At 48.6% G+C, this 14,193-nt stretch overlaps 1 protein-coding gene across 2 annotated transcripts in view; it reads left to right on the top strand.

Annotated features, from left to right (window-relative positions):
* The window catches only part of LOC117450053 (bridge-like lipid transfer protein family member 3A), a 56,879-nt gene that overhangs the window by 29,986 nt on the left and 12,700 nt on the right, over positions 1-14,193 (top strand). For both annotated transcript variants that reach the window (XM_071203736.1, XM_034088044.1), the window contains exons 2-7: positions 8,010-8,172; positions 11,812-11,850; positions 12,699-12,790; positions 12,885-13,074; positions 13,437-13,577; positions 13,673-13,843. In XM_071203736.1, coding sequence (XP_071059837.1) covers positions 8,010-8,172; positions 11,812-11,850; positions 12,699-12,790; positions 12,885-13,074; positions 13,437-13,577; positions 13,673-13,843 — 796 coding nt within the window. The remainder of the gene's footprint in view (positions 1-8,009; positions 8,173-11,811; positions 11,851-12,698; positions 12,791-12,884; positions 13,075-13,436; positions 13,578-13,672; positions 13,844-14,193) is intronic.

The raw sequence follows: 14,193 nt of genomic DNA on the forward strand, positions 1-14,193 counted from the left end.
CGCCTCTTAGCTCCGGAATCCGGTTCACTTCCAGCTCCAAAAATTGTCGGTCTAGAAGCAAGAGCTAAGAGGCGGCGGCGCTTACGTCTCTCTGCGGCTTTCACATCAGCGGCTTTTCCCTTTTTAGCTCTGAGCTAGAGCTTTTCTGATTCAGCTCCGGTTTCTCTTTTCTGCTCCCGCTCTGTTCACACCGCCCAGAGCCCGACTGGTGCTGCTGCTGCTGCGTCATGACGTCACCGTTACATCGCTGATTTGCTCCCCAACAGCGTTACGGCGCTCACAACAACGGGGAACTGCGTCGGGTCGATGATCGTGTTGCTTTAATCCCACACAAAGCCAGATATTTTAATAAATAATGACTTCTCAACCTTATACTTTTCTCCAGAGTGCCGTGGTTCATTGTTTATTAATGTGTTTCTGCTGCATTTACCGACCACTGCAGTGCTGGCTGCTCTTCCACGGGAGTTTATTCTCCGTTAGCTCCCGGTTAGCTCACACTGCAGCGGCGCTCTAAAGTATTTCACTGTCCGACTCACACAAGCAGCTGATGCATATCCCAGTTCCCCTTAGACTAAGTGAATGTGTGTCAGTCTGAATTGACGCTGTTTGGCATCACAACGCTGTTATGAAAGTTTCTCTGGTATAAATGGGTGATGTTAGCATAGCAACGGAAGCTAAACTGACCACTTGCTATTGCTATCTTATTGTGGCATAAACTGTTTTCTACAGGCACATTTTACCGGCGTATTTTTATTATGATTCGACTTGTGATAGTCGTACACGACAACCTGTGCAGCCCATGTATTGATTCCATCCGATAGCTGCTATAATACAAAACAACACGTCTGGCTCTCTCCACAATGATCAATAACAGTGAACGGATGGTCAAAGTAAGGTACAAATAACCAGAATCACACGAAGCCTGGTTAGTGTTGGCTGACTTTATAAAGGTGTTTATAAGCACTACTGCTTGTAGGCAGGCATGACAGTCGACCCATGTTCAGGGGAGGTGGGTTTAGTTTCCTGCACGCCTCAACGTAAGAGAGATGTAAGCGACGCCACCTCTTGGCTCCGAAGCTCTTGCCTCTAGATCGACAATTATTTGGAGCTGGAAGTGAACCGGATTCCGGAGCTAAGAGGCGGTGCCGCTGCGGTGTGAACAGGAAAAACCGGCACTTTTCAGGCTCCAGCTCCGAGCCGGAGCTGAAAAACGCGTTGGTGTGAAAGGGGCATTACGTCGAGGCGGGGGCAGGGGCATGGGCGGGATCAGCCTCCTGAACAACAACAAAATGCTTGCGTGTGATGTTTGTAAAGTCGTCCCTTGTAAAGTCGTCCGATGCCTTCCATTTAGTTCGTAAGAGGATAACCAAAGCGAACTGAGGTTACCTACTGTAACTCCAGCTTCTATGAGTAAATGGCGCAGCCCTCTAAGGCTATTGGGTTATCCCCCTGCGCCCCCGCGCAGCACTGAAACACTTGTAGCCCACGCCCACCCGCTAGGTGGGCCCCACCCTCGGGCCTCCTTCCGGTATAAATAGGAAGGGGGCCCGGCAATCTGCTCCCATACAAAATAACTTTTCTTCAGCTATTCGTAGAGCCTGTGGGGCCCAGCGCTTAGAGGGCTGCGCCATTACTCATAGAAGCTGGGGTTACAGTAGGTAACCTCAGTTCTATTTCGTATATGGCTTCGCCCTCTAAGGCTATCGCTATTGGGTTAAGGGCGAAGCATGATGTAGTCTGCGCCCCACTGGGTCCGCCCAGCACTAGAAGCACAGACACACCTGCTCAATAACACCCCCCATGCCCTGTTGTGCCATGCGTAATGGCGCATCACCGTCCCTGGAACATAGCAAAACATGCCTGTCTTCCCGACGGGGTGAAGGCTGGGAATAATACATACCGGCCGCTGTGAGAAAGTAGAAGACGAACGGTCCCACCTTGTCCTGCGATCATCAGAGGGGGGGAACAGCAGCTCTCCGCGTGCCGAGAGGCAGGAGAGAGGCGCACAGCTGGATCCCTGACGTCACTCACTCCGACAGGACACCCAGTACAGGGTGCGTCAGAGAGGAAAGGGAGACATCCCTCAAATAAAAATGAATAATGAAACAGGGGGAAGGACAAGATGCAGCAGTGCAAATCTCTTCCACTGACATTCCTCCGTGCAACGCCGTGGAGGAAATTCCTCTGGTGGAGTGCGCCTTGATATTATCCGGGGGGGCTCCACCTCAGAGGAGACATATGCCTGCGACACAGCCTCACACAGCCAGTGTGACAGCCGTTGTGCAGATAGAGTTTGCCCGATTGAGCGCTCTCTATAATGCACAAACAGGCGCTGAGAACGGCGCCAGGCCGCCGTGCGTGCCACATAGCAGGACAGCGCGCGCACAGGACAGAGGAGATGAGATGTGGATTCTTCCTCCGATTTATGAGGAGGCGGAAAAAAAACCCATCCAGGGTGATCACTCTTGACCTAAAAGAGCTTGTGATGACTTTTGGCATAAAGGCTGGGTTAGGCCGTAGCACAGCCGAACTGCCATCCCCTTGGATCCGGAGGCATGACGGGGGCCACAGAGAGAGCGGATAAATCACTCACCCTTTTTGCTGATGTTAGCGCCAAAAGCAGTACTACTTTGGCTGATAACAGTTTAAGGGGAACCTGCTCTAAAGGTTCAAATGGGGCTTTGCTTAGTGCTCGTAACACCAAAGCCAAATCCAACTGAGGCGCCAGTGCGCGTGACACAGGTCTGAGTCTCAGTACCCCTGGCAGAACCGTTTCGTCAGTGGGTGACTGAACAACGTCCCTGCTCCGAAACCCATGTGACAAGTGATATGGCAGCCGCATATACCTTGATTGTGGCTGACGCCAAATATCCTGTCCAACAACAGCTGGAGGAATGACGGCACGTGAGGGGGGGGCACGTAATGGGGTCCAGGCTTCTTTCTACACACCAACACTGGAACGCTGCCCACTTGGCTGTGTAGGATGCTCTGGTAGACGCGGCCCTGGCTCCCTGAATGGTGGTACAACATCTTGAGATGAGACCCAACCTCTCTAAGTGTTCCCGTTCGAGGGGCACTGCCCATACGTTGCTGGCCTATCACTGGGTGACTGTAGATCGCTCCCTCCACCTGCGAGAGAGCATCTCCGCGCCACGGAATTTCCCACGGCCTGCCTGACAGCGTACGCTGTAGGCATGGAAACCAGGAAGCTCCCGTGCGCTCCGGGGGAAATTAGGATCACTGACAGCCGCTCCTCCTGCACTCGGTCCAGGAACCGAGGGATCAGCGGGACTGGTGGGAAAGTGTACAGCAGTCCCCTGGGCCATGGACGATGTGCGAACGCGTCCACCCCCGGGGGGGGGGGGTGGTCCTGCGCTGACAGGGAGAACCACGAGGGCACATTGCGCGTTCCCGCGTGCGGCGAACAGATCCACCTCCGCCCTCCCGAACCGGCTCCAAACCTGGGCGATCAGCTCGGGATGGAGGGCTCCAGTCCTCCTGGCGAGGACCTCCTCTGGACATGAGGTCTGCCCCTTTGTTCAATTCGCCGGGCACAACATTGCTTTTGATGGAGAACTATGCGCGCGCGCCCAGATCAACAGCCGTCTGGCTGTGTTTCAGAAGCTGCGAATCAACACATGCTGATTCTGCAGCAACGGGCAAAAATGCTGAATTACTCTCCGTACGGAGATCAATTCCAGCATGTTTATGTGGAAGGACATGTGAGCCGGCCACTGTCCCCCCACTGCCTGCGACATGCACGTTCCTCCCCACCCTGAGAGAGATGCGTCTGTGAACACCGAGATGTGTGACGTAACTCTGCCACGGGCACACACCTTCTGACAGGACGTGGGTACTTTCCAATAGGTTAAGTCTGGAACCCACGGACAGAGGGATGACCACCATGCGCCTCTTCTGTCGCAAGGGGTCGATGCGTAGGCGGATAATAACCACCTCTGGAGTCCTCCTCATGTGCAGAATCACCCCGTGATCTGCTGCCATCACGCCGAGCAGCCGCATCACAGAGGGCCGTCACCACGCTGCGGGGTTTGTGACGCGTCGAAGGAGAGCTAAGTAAGTAAGTAAGTACAACTTTATTTATACAGCACCCTTCTCAACACGGATGTACAAGTGCTTTACAGTACAGTACACAGGACACAATTCAAAGTACAACTATAAAATGTAGAATAAAAGGCATAAAACAGCAGCAGGTGGTAATACATAGGATAAAACATACGACAAAACACCAATAAAAAAGACGGCCACTAACTCACCTCCTCCGACGACCCAAAGGCCTGTCGGAACAGGTGTTGTCTTAACTGCCCCTTAAAAATCTCTATTGAGGCCGAGATTTTTATTATCTGGGGGAGAGTTTGTTCCCAAGCCTTGGGGCCTTAGTCTTTAGCCTGGTTCGGGGCATCCTTAGGTGGCCTTGCTCAGAGGACCTCAGGGCCCGGGTTGTGATGTGCGGGTGGGTGGATAAGGTCATTGATGTAGGCTGGGGCTTGGCCATGGACAGCTCTATATGTGAAGACCAGTACTTTGAATTGGGTTCAAAGCTGTCCAATTCCACACCCAGGTAAACAATACTCTGGGAGGGAAGAGGACAGCTCTTTTTCCAGTTTATCATGAAACCCAGCTTTGGCAGATGCGATATGAGTTGTACCGTCTGTAAAGCCGCTTCCTCCCTGGAGCGAGCCAACAGCAGCAGGTCGTCCAGGTAAAACAGTACTCTCATCCCTCCTCTGTGTAGCAGATGTAATGCCGTCTCTACACACTTTGAAAAGGTGCGAGGAGCAGGGAATAACCGAACGGCAGACGGTTGCTACTGGTACGATATCCCTGGAATGAAAACCGCAGGAATTTCCTGTGTTGCGGGATGATGGGTACGTGGAAGTATGCATCCTTTAGTATAGAGGTGAACCAGTCTCCCTGGTGAACACACTCTAGCACCTTTTTGACCGTCAGCATGTGAAAAGGCCCTCTTCATTATTGCCTTGTTGAAAGCTGACAGACTCGAGAATGGGTCTCATTCCCCCCGTCTTTTTCTGGGGATAAGAAAATAGCGGGAGTAATACCCCTGATTTTCTTCCTCTTGGGGAACCCTGGAAATAGCCTCTTTCAACAGGAGTTCCCGTAGCTCTGCTTGGAGCGCAAGACACTGTTCTCGGGATGACAGGCGTGTCTCCTGTATCCCCGTTGAACTGTGGGTGGGGGGGGGGGGAGGCGAACTGCAGGGTGTACCCTCTGCTGATCAGCCTGCTCATCCATCTGTCCATCAGACACACGCTGCCACTCCGAGAAACACTCTGAGAGCGGGCGCACATGCTCGAGATGTGTTGTGGTCGTCATGACGACAAGCCACGCCAGAGGCCCTCGCAGCCGCTGCCCATGAGGCAACCCAAGGTGGGCCTAGAGCGAAAGGGCTGTGAGTGAGGCCTCCACACGCTGCATTTCACCCCGACTTTCATCATGAGGCGCGTACACGCTCAGAGGATGAGTGGAGGTGTGTGCACTGTGCAGTGACATCCACATGAGGCGTTACCACGGCGCTCATGGGCTTATTGTGACCGTGTGTAGGTGGCGTGTCTCGGACAGAGGAATGCCGCGAGGTCTGTGGTTAATAACCGAAAAGTTATAACCACCAGGCCTCTGCAGCGAACCCCGCTGCCTACTAATCAACAGATTGGAGGCAGCTGGCGTAGTTACCGCGCTCTGCAGCTTATTAACCGATAGATTAAAATGTGCAGGCTTTTGTAACGAAACCTGCTTGCTATTAACCGATGGTTCATAGGCAGCTGGTTCACCCAGAGTCTGGGGATATGTGAAACACATATTGAAACTGATGACTCAGACCAACATGTTGGGAAAATAAGCTTCTTTTATTTTCCTCACACTCCCCCCCCAAACCGTCAGGGCCGGGCTCTGTTTCCTTGGCGGCTCTCGTGGAGCAGACGACGAACAGGAGTACCTCACTCCCTTTTGACCCCCCCTCTCTGCTGGTGGGGGGGCGGAGGCGCGGGACGGTGCCCCTGCCGCCGCTGACGGACGAGTCTGACGCCTCGGCTGCGGTTGCTATGAGCGTCTCTCTGTTGCTGTGGCCGGGTTGGGCCTCTGCTGCTGCTGCTGCCGCTGGTGCCGCTGAGGCTTCGCCGCAGGCTGGAGCCAGCCGACGTGCTCGGCGGATATCATCCGCCTGCTCCGCTGCCGCCTTCATGGACTCCAACCATGGCCAAAAACTGGGGGTCCAGCAAGACCTTCCTGGCTGGCTCTGTACAGCCGCCTGTTGCAGCCAGAGGTGGCGCTGGATCTGCGTCATCCATGCTGCGATCCTCGCCTGGGAGACAGCCACGGCTGCGCACAGCGTGAGTGCTGTGCTGGCCGCCTTGCCGATTTACTCCGCCTCCTCTGGTGCCACGGTGGTGGACCGCTCCACCAGCGTAACCACCGAGTTGGCCAGCACGCGATGTTGTTTGCCGCCGCAGACCGCCTGAAACGCACATTGGTGCGCCCGGTCAGTCTGGCGGGCGACATACTGGTCCTTGGGAGGCCAACATAGGGCGCCGTCCGGCGATCAAGTTGGCCTGCCTAACCCCAAAGAACGCCGGCAAGCTCGGCTCCAGAGCGGGGGTGGTTGGGAAACCCTCTTCTGTGAATCCCTCCACCTTTAGTGAAGGGAACAAAGGTGGCCACCGGAGCCCTCAGGGTCCTCTGGGTTCGCCGCCGCCCCCTCCTGGGTACCGCCTAATGGCGGGGAAGCGCGGCCAGATCGGGTCACTCCTGCCCATCTGAACCCGGGAAAACACTCCGGCCATGTCGTCCAGAGCCACCCTGTCCCGTCCTGGGGGAACGGGGGAGACCTCTGCATGCTGCTGCTTTGCCGATGATCTCCGGCACCCTCCAGCATAATGCCACCCAATGCCGGTAGCGCCGTGGCAACGGAGAAGGGGACCGCGTGCTCGGCCGTCACACCCCGTACCTCGCGCTTGACCGGACGGGGAGGGGGAGAGCCGCATGGCGCGCCATGGAGGGAGACGGGGTAGGAGTCGTCCGACTCCTGCCCCCGCACTCGGCTCCAGAAGACAGGCTGTCGTCCCTCCTCTGGACGGGCCAATCGTCCTCCTCAGCCACAGCAGCTAGAGCGTCCGCTCTTCGCTTCCTGTCGGCTGACGGGAGACGGGCACAATGCGAACAAGCGACCTGCTGGCTGAGAGCTGCGTCCGCGTGCTCTGGCCCCAGGCAGGATTCGCATATCGCGTGCAAGTCATAACTCATGATGTACCCCGTCTTACATGAGGGACAATCACGGACACAGTTGTTGCTCATGACTTGATTTTTCCTGTGCTTCAGTACTGTGCTGGTTGCTGAAGAAAAGAGGGAGCAGAGTGCCGGGCCCCCTTCCTATTTATACCGGAAGGAGGCCCGAGGGTGGGGCCCACCTAGCGGGTGGGCGTGGACTACAAGTGTTTCAGTGCTGCGCGGGGGCGCAGGGGGATAACCCAATAGCGATAGCCTTAGAGGGCAAAGCCATATACGAAATAGAACAGCGCTTCAATACAATCGGCCATTGTTGTTATCGATGTGAGGGATTTCCGCGCGGTTTGGATGTTATGAAGCAGGCACGTAACGTCATGACGCAGCAGCGGCAGCAGCTCTGGGCGGTGTGCACAGAGCGGGAGCAGAAAAGGGAAACCGGAGCTGAACCAGAAAAGCTCCCGCTCGGAGCTAGAAAGGAAAAAGCGCTGGTGTGAAAGCCGAGAGGTTAACCAAGATGGGAAATACAGCTGTGGCTCTAGTATGGAGGCTGCTGTGTTTTCTCAGGATGACTCATGCACTTGCACTGCTTTTAGAAACATCTTAGCCAAGCTGCATAATTTAATTTTCTTTATTCCTGTCTCCTCGATCATCAGTGACGTACTGATGTTGTCAGGTGTTTCCCTTGGTTAAAAATGAATGAAGCTTTTCCAGATTTAGGCTGTCAATATTTACTCTGGTCTCATTTTCCTTAGGTTCACCAAGAATCTGTCCCCTGACAAGATCAACCTGAGCACGTTGAAGGGGGAGGGGCAGCTGTCCAACCTGGAGCTCGATGAAGAGGTTCTGCAGAACATGCTGGACCTGCCAACCTGGCTGGCTGTCACCCGGGTCTACTGCAACAAGGCCGCCATCAGGGTATGTTACTATTGAGTGGTCTAACCTGATTGTGTAGCTGCTCTAAAAGGTGGGGCTGTCTCTCTTTTGTAAGACACAAAGCTGGTACAGAAAAAGTTCATAATTCATGTTTGTATTTGTCTATGGTTCTTTTTTTAAACTATACAAGGGTTTTCTGTTTATTAATGTCAGGAGCTTTGAGAGTTGTTAGAAAAATATCACTCGTCACCCGCTTGAGCTTCAATATCAGGATACATGTATTTATTATCCTTGCAAGAATGGAAGTAGTCATCACATACAGAGCATATGGCACAACTAGTTCCTGAACAGTGTCCTTCACATGCTTTAGAAATCTAGGTGTAGTGATGGACTCAGACCTGAATTTTAACAGTCACATTACAACAGTTATTAGGTCTGCATACTATCACCTGAAGAACATATCTAGGATTAAAAAACTAATGTCGCAACAGGATTTAGAAAAAACTTGTCCATGCTTTTATTTTCAGTAGACTCGACTACTGCAATAGTGTATTCACAGGTCTCACAAAAGAATCCATCAGAAAGCTGCAGCCGATTCAGAACGCTGCTGCTCGAGTCCTCACAAACACTAAAAGAGTGGATCACATCAGTGCGGTTCTGAAGTCTTTACACTGGCTTCCAGTCGACCAAAGAATTGATTTTAAAATACTATTGCTAGTTTTTAAATCACTAAATGGCTTAGGACCGAGGTATATAAACGATCTCCTGCATAACTACACTGAACAAAAATATAAACGCAACACCATTTTTCATGAGATGAACTCAAAGTTCTAAAACATTTTTATACAAAATAACCATTTCTCTCAAATATTGTTCACAATCTGAAAAAATCTGTGATAGTGAGCACTTCTCCTTTGCCGAGATAATCCATCCCACCTCACAGGTGTGGCATATCAAGATGCTGATTAGACAGCATGATTATTGCACAGGTGTGCCTTAGGCTGGCCACAATAAAAGGCCACTCTGAAACGTGCATTTTTGCTTTATTGGGGGGGTCTGGGGGGGGGTCCGAAAACCAGTCAGTATCTGGTGTTAGGGTTAGGGTAATGTTGTGAATCGAGTGGCCTGTGTTCGTCGTCCATAACATACGCCTGCCCATACCATAACCCCACCACCACCATGGGCCACTCGATTCACAACATTACCCAAACCCTAACCCTAACCCTACCCCTACCCCTACCCCTACCCCTCACACCAGATACTGACTGGTTTTCGGACCCCCCCCTGACACCCCCAATAAAGCAAAAATGCACGTTTCAGAGTGGCCTTTTATTGTGGTTATTTTGTGTATATAGAAAATGTTTTAGATCTTTGAGTTCATCTCATGAAAAATGGGAGCAAAAACAAAAGTGTTGCGTTTATATTTTTGTTCAGTGTATGAACCATCCAGGAGTGTCAGGTCCTCTGGGTCGGGTCTGCTCTCTGTTCCAAGAATAAGAACTAAACATGGAAAAGCAGCGTTTAGCTATTATGCCCCGACAATCTGGAACAAACTGCCCGAATCGTGCACGTCCGCTGAAACACTTCCTATTTTCAAATCCAGACTAAAAACATATCTCTTTGCCGCTGCTTTAAATTGAGCTGTTCATACTCACACTGCAGTATGCCTTCTATTCATGTATTCTGTGCCTGCTGTGTTTATTTATTTATTTCATTATCTTTGCTTTTTTATGCCTGTTTTTAAATGCCATTTAATGTGTTTATGCTGTATTTACTCTTAAATGTCTTTTTGTTTTTATTTTGTAAAGCACTTGTCGCGTGCTGAAAGGGGCTATATAAATAAAATTGCCTTGCCTTTATATACAAGAGAGGGTGTTACACGGTGACAGGATGGAGGAATACCGGTTCAAAGCAGTATACGATGTTTTGTTAAGATTAGCTAAGACCCACGTCAGAAATGATCATGCTTGTTATGCCTATCTCCAGAGAGGCTGAATCATCATGTTCATCACATAGCGTTCATATGCCTAAAACAGTCCTGATGCTCTTCTAGGTAATCATACATCCTGTCATGTACGCAGTTACAGTTGGGCCTGATATTGGAAGAGTACATTTAGTATTTTCCCAACAAGAGTGGGAGAGGAAATGAGCAGTGTCAGTACCACGGAGATGAGCCCTGCTAGAGGCACTGCTGCGGACATTATGATGCTTAGACAAGCACTGGTTATCAGTAATGGAGAGGCAAGCCGTGATTCAGAGGGACACAAAAGGCCAGAGGCTGCTGTGATCCTGGGATAAACTGGATGCCGTGCACTGGGCCATCAGCATTAAGGATGCACAATAAGGCATTTTATTTAGCTGGTACTGTCAAAGCAATTACTACCCATGGCTGATCTAGAAAAAGAACCCATCATTTAAATTGTTGATCAAAAAATAGCACACAAAAAAAGTGGTGTTGCAACCTGTCTAGCTGTGTAGGAAGAGTTTTTACCCGGCTGACTCTGGGTAAAAACTCATTTTTTAAAACGTATTACTGGAATACACTTGTTTGTTTTCCTATTCCCAATGCCCCTGGCTAACCTCTCATAAAAAAGCAAAAAAATGTAGACCAATATACCCTGAAATGTTAGCTTGGTCTGTACTTGGCTGTTTATCAGTTCCTTCTTTTAATAAAGTATGATGTTGATTTTAGAAGTCTTGGCTCACCACCAGGTCAACGTTTGACTTTTTGTTCCTGATGGATATATTTGAACTTGTATATTTGAATACTTGTCATTGTTAGCGTGTTAGCATGCTTGTCATAATTAAAAATCTGTGTTATTTAAATTTGACCTTGATTTGAAAGCAATGTCAAAAATCTCAAGAATTTCTTTAAACTGCTCCTCATATTCAAGCTAGGTCTTGGACGCAGAGTATAGAGGATATTTTCAGCTCTCAGTGCTGTTTTTCTATCTATATGTTACTGTTTATCATCTTCAGACATCTTTAGGCACAACATTAGGTTTCATTGCTATGCAAATAACTCTCTGACATAATCACAGTCATTTGGCTGCTTTCATTGCTGCTTTGAGACATTCACTGCTTGAAGGCTAACAATGTCCTTTTGAAAGCTCTTGCAAATGTAAACGCAGTAATTACTAAACATTGTGATTCATCAGCCCAACATGTTGTCGAACACTGCAACAGCTTCTTTGTTTTCTTTGTATTCTTAGATAATTTGGTCAAAACAAGCCCTTTTCTTAAAAGCTTTGGAACAATCGAAACACTCCTGTCTTCAGAAAACATGCAGTCCAGCCATGTGAAAACTGATCTATTAAATGTGACATTATGTTTTTGTAATAGTCAACACTTAAATGTCCATTACTGTCTTTTTTATGTTAATTATGTCCTTCACTTTTTCTTCTCTTCGTCTAATAATGAATGCTTTATTTCTCTAATGCTGTCATTTGTAGTTTAAGTACATTGTAATAATAACTAAACTGATGATATGTGATTTGTTTAATATAAATATCAGTATAACTCTGAATAATACAGTGTGGCAGTTCTTGTCGTCACTCTTCATCACGTTGCAGGAGCTTGATGTCCACAGTGCCCTTGTGCCCTGTGAATGTTAAACAGTGCAGAATGCTGTGGCAAGTGTTTGTGTCTGACTCTGTGGACCTTGCTGTTCTGTCTTTGTAGATACAATGGACAAAGTTGAAAACAAGCCCCATCTGTCTGGTAAGAGCGTTGTTATTTGTGTCCTTCTCCAGAGTTCTTGCACATTTCTGCAACACTGGGCCTCTCCCTTTTATCCCAAAATAACTTTGGCATGACCCTGCACAGTTATTTGGCTGTTTGGTTATAGTTCTCAAGAGGTTGTGCTCTCTGTCCTGTTATCATGTTTGAATGTTAGTATTAAATCTGCACAATTAATTGAAATGTTATATCGAAATCGCAATATGGATTAAGCAATATACAAAACCACAGTAGGGCCTAGGCTCCTTTTAGTAAAGAGACATTTGTGATTAATCTCATTCTGAATAAAATATGGTGTTTCCAGGCCTACCGACCTAATAGATAAATGGCAGATACTATTTGCACCCAGGTGTCCGTAGCTAACAATGATATTTGCACCCGGGTGTCCGTAGTTAACAATGCTATTTACACCTGGTTGTCCGCACCGTAGCTAACAATGATATTTGCACCCGGGTGTCCGTAGTTAAAAATGCTATTTACGCCCGGGTGTCCGTAGTTAACAATGCTATACACCCGGGTGTCCGTAGTTAACGGAGATAATCGGACCTCCCCGTTTATTAAACGGACCTCCGAATAAACGCGCGAATAATGGCGCAAATGGCTTTCCATACACCCGGGTGTCCGTAGTTAACAATGCTATTTACGCATTAATGATGATGTGAATGATGTTTCAAAAATGATATCCCTAATAGTATCTCTATTGCAAAATCAGTCAAAAATAATTGCTAAACTAGTTATTTGCCCTAGTAAGTTTATGAATGTATTCATGTTCAGTCAATTATTTGCGGGGTATTAAAGTTTCATTATTTTCTTTCATATTATCTGTGCAGTTCTTGGATAAGGTTGAAGTAGAAATGCGGACATGTGAGGAGCCGCGTCCACCAAACGGCCCCTCTCCCATAGCTATCACAGCAGGACAGAGGTAAGCATGCAAATATCATTATATTAATCAGACGACTAAAACTACATACCATGATGACTATGCCTTTACTCGAGGTTTAATTGTGTATTTCCAGTGAGTACGGCTTTGCAGAGAAAGTGGTGGAGGGCATGTCAGTGAGGATCAACAACATCACCATCAAGGTTCAGGCTCGTGCCTTCCACGCCTCCTTCGAGCTCTGGCAATTACAAGGAAACAGCCTGAACCCCAAATGGGAGAGCAGTGACCTCCGATACACCCGTGTCACCGACCCGAAGAGAGGAGAGGTACAGCACACCTATTATCTCCCTCTTCAGCTTTACACAGCTCTGACTGGACGTTGTATGCAAGGCCTAGCTAAACAAAACGTTTCACCACAGAAACGGTGAGTGCTCATTAGGCCTGCAGTGAACCATTTAATCAAGCCACTTCAATTGGATTATTATTAGCTGCAGGGGCCATAAAGAGATGAACAACCTTTCAGAACGAGGTTTTGTAAGCCACTTAAAAGGAAATACGCCTTTTCCTTCTCGTTGGGTCAAATAAAAACCACATCAGTAGCGATTTTATATAACGTGTGTTCTTTGTCTCATAGTGGTTTTAAGCAGGATCAAGCTGGAGGGTTTAATATGTTTATTGTTTCAATCAGGTGTTGACATTCAAAGAAATAAACTGGCAGAGTCTGCGTATCGAGGCGGATGCCATTGAGAGTAACGACCAGGATCTTGGTAGCACGCCGCTCCGTCTCATCACCAACCAGGGACGCATTCGCATCGCTCTAAAGCGCCGAGTAAGACTGTTTCTAACGTTCATATATTATTCTGTCATGGAAATCTGAATAGCAAACTATTTGTCACAAGTTTAATTCATCGTTGTTCTGTTTAGATAAAGGACTGCAACGTGCTGGCATCCAAGCTGCTCTTCATTCTCGACGACCTGTTGTGGGTGCTGACGGACTCTCAGCTCAAAGCCATCATACATTACGCCAAGTCTCTGAGCGAGGCCATGGAGAAGTCGGCCCAGCAGAGGAAGAGCAGGACGGCAGAGTCCCTACAGGTCTGCTGATCAATGTTTGGGAGAAAAGTCAGTGTGAAGAGGCATAATAAACCTGCAACATGATATGAGATTAAACAACTAGTGGACATAAAAACTTTAAATGTCTTCCAATGAAAAGGTCTCTTAGAGACAAAGTTAATATTTAAAACCTCATAAACTCAAAAATGTACTCAGCATCCAAGAATTCAGTCTGTTTCTATTTTCAGCTCTCATTGCTTTCCAAAGCAACCATCAATGTTCAGTTTGGGGATTTTTTTCAGCCTTTTTATGCATTTTTTTGTCTTTGTTTTGCATATTATAGACTGCCCCATCGAACATGCATAGAATATATATTTTTCAAGCTCAAACTT

This window comes from Pseudochaenichthys georgianus, chromosome 7, assembly GCF_902827115.2.
Source record: "Pseudochaenichthys georgianus chromosome 7, fPseGeo1.2, whole genome shotgun sequence".
Taxonomy (NCBI): domain Eukaryota; kingdom Metazoa; phylum Chordata; class Actinopteri; order Perciformes; family Channichthyidae; genus Pseudochaenichthys; species Pseudochaenichthys georgianus.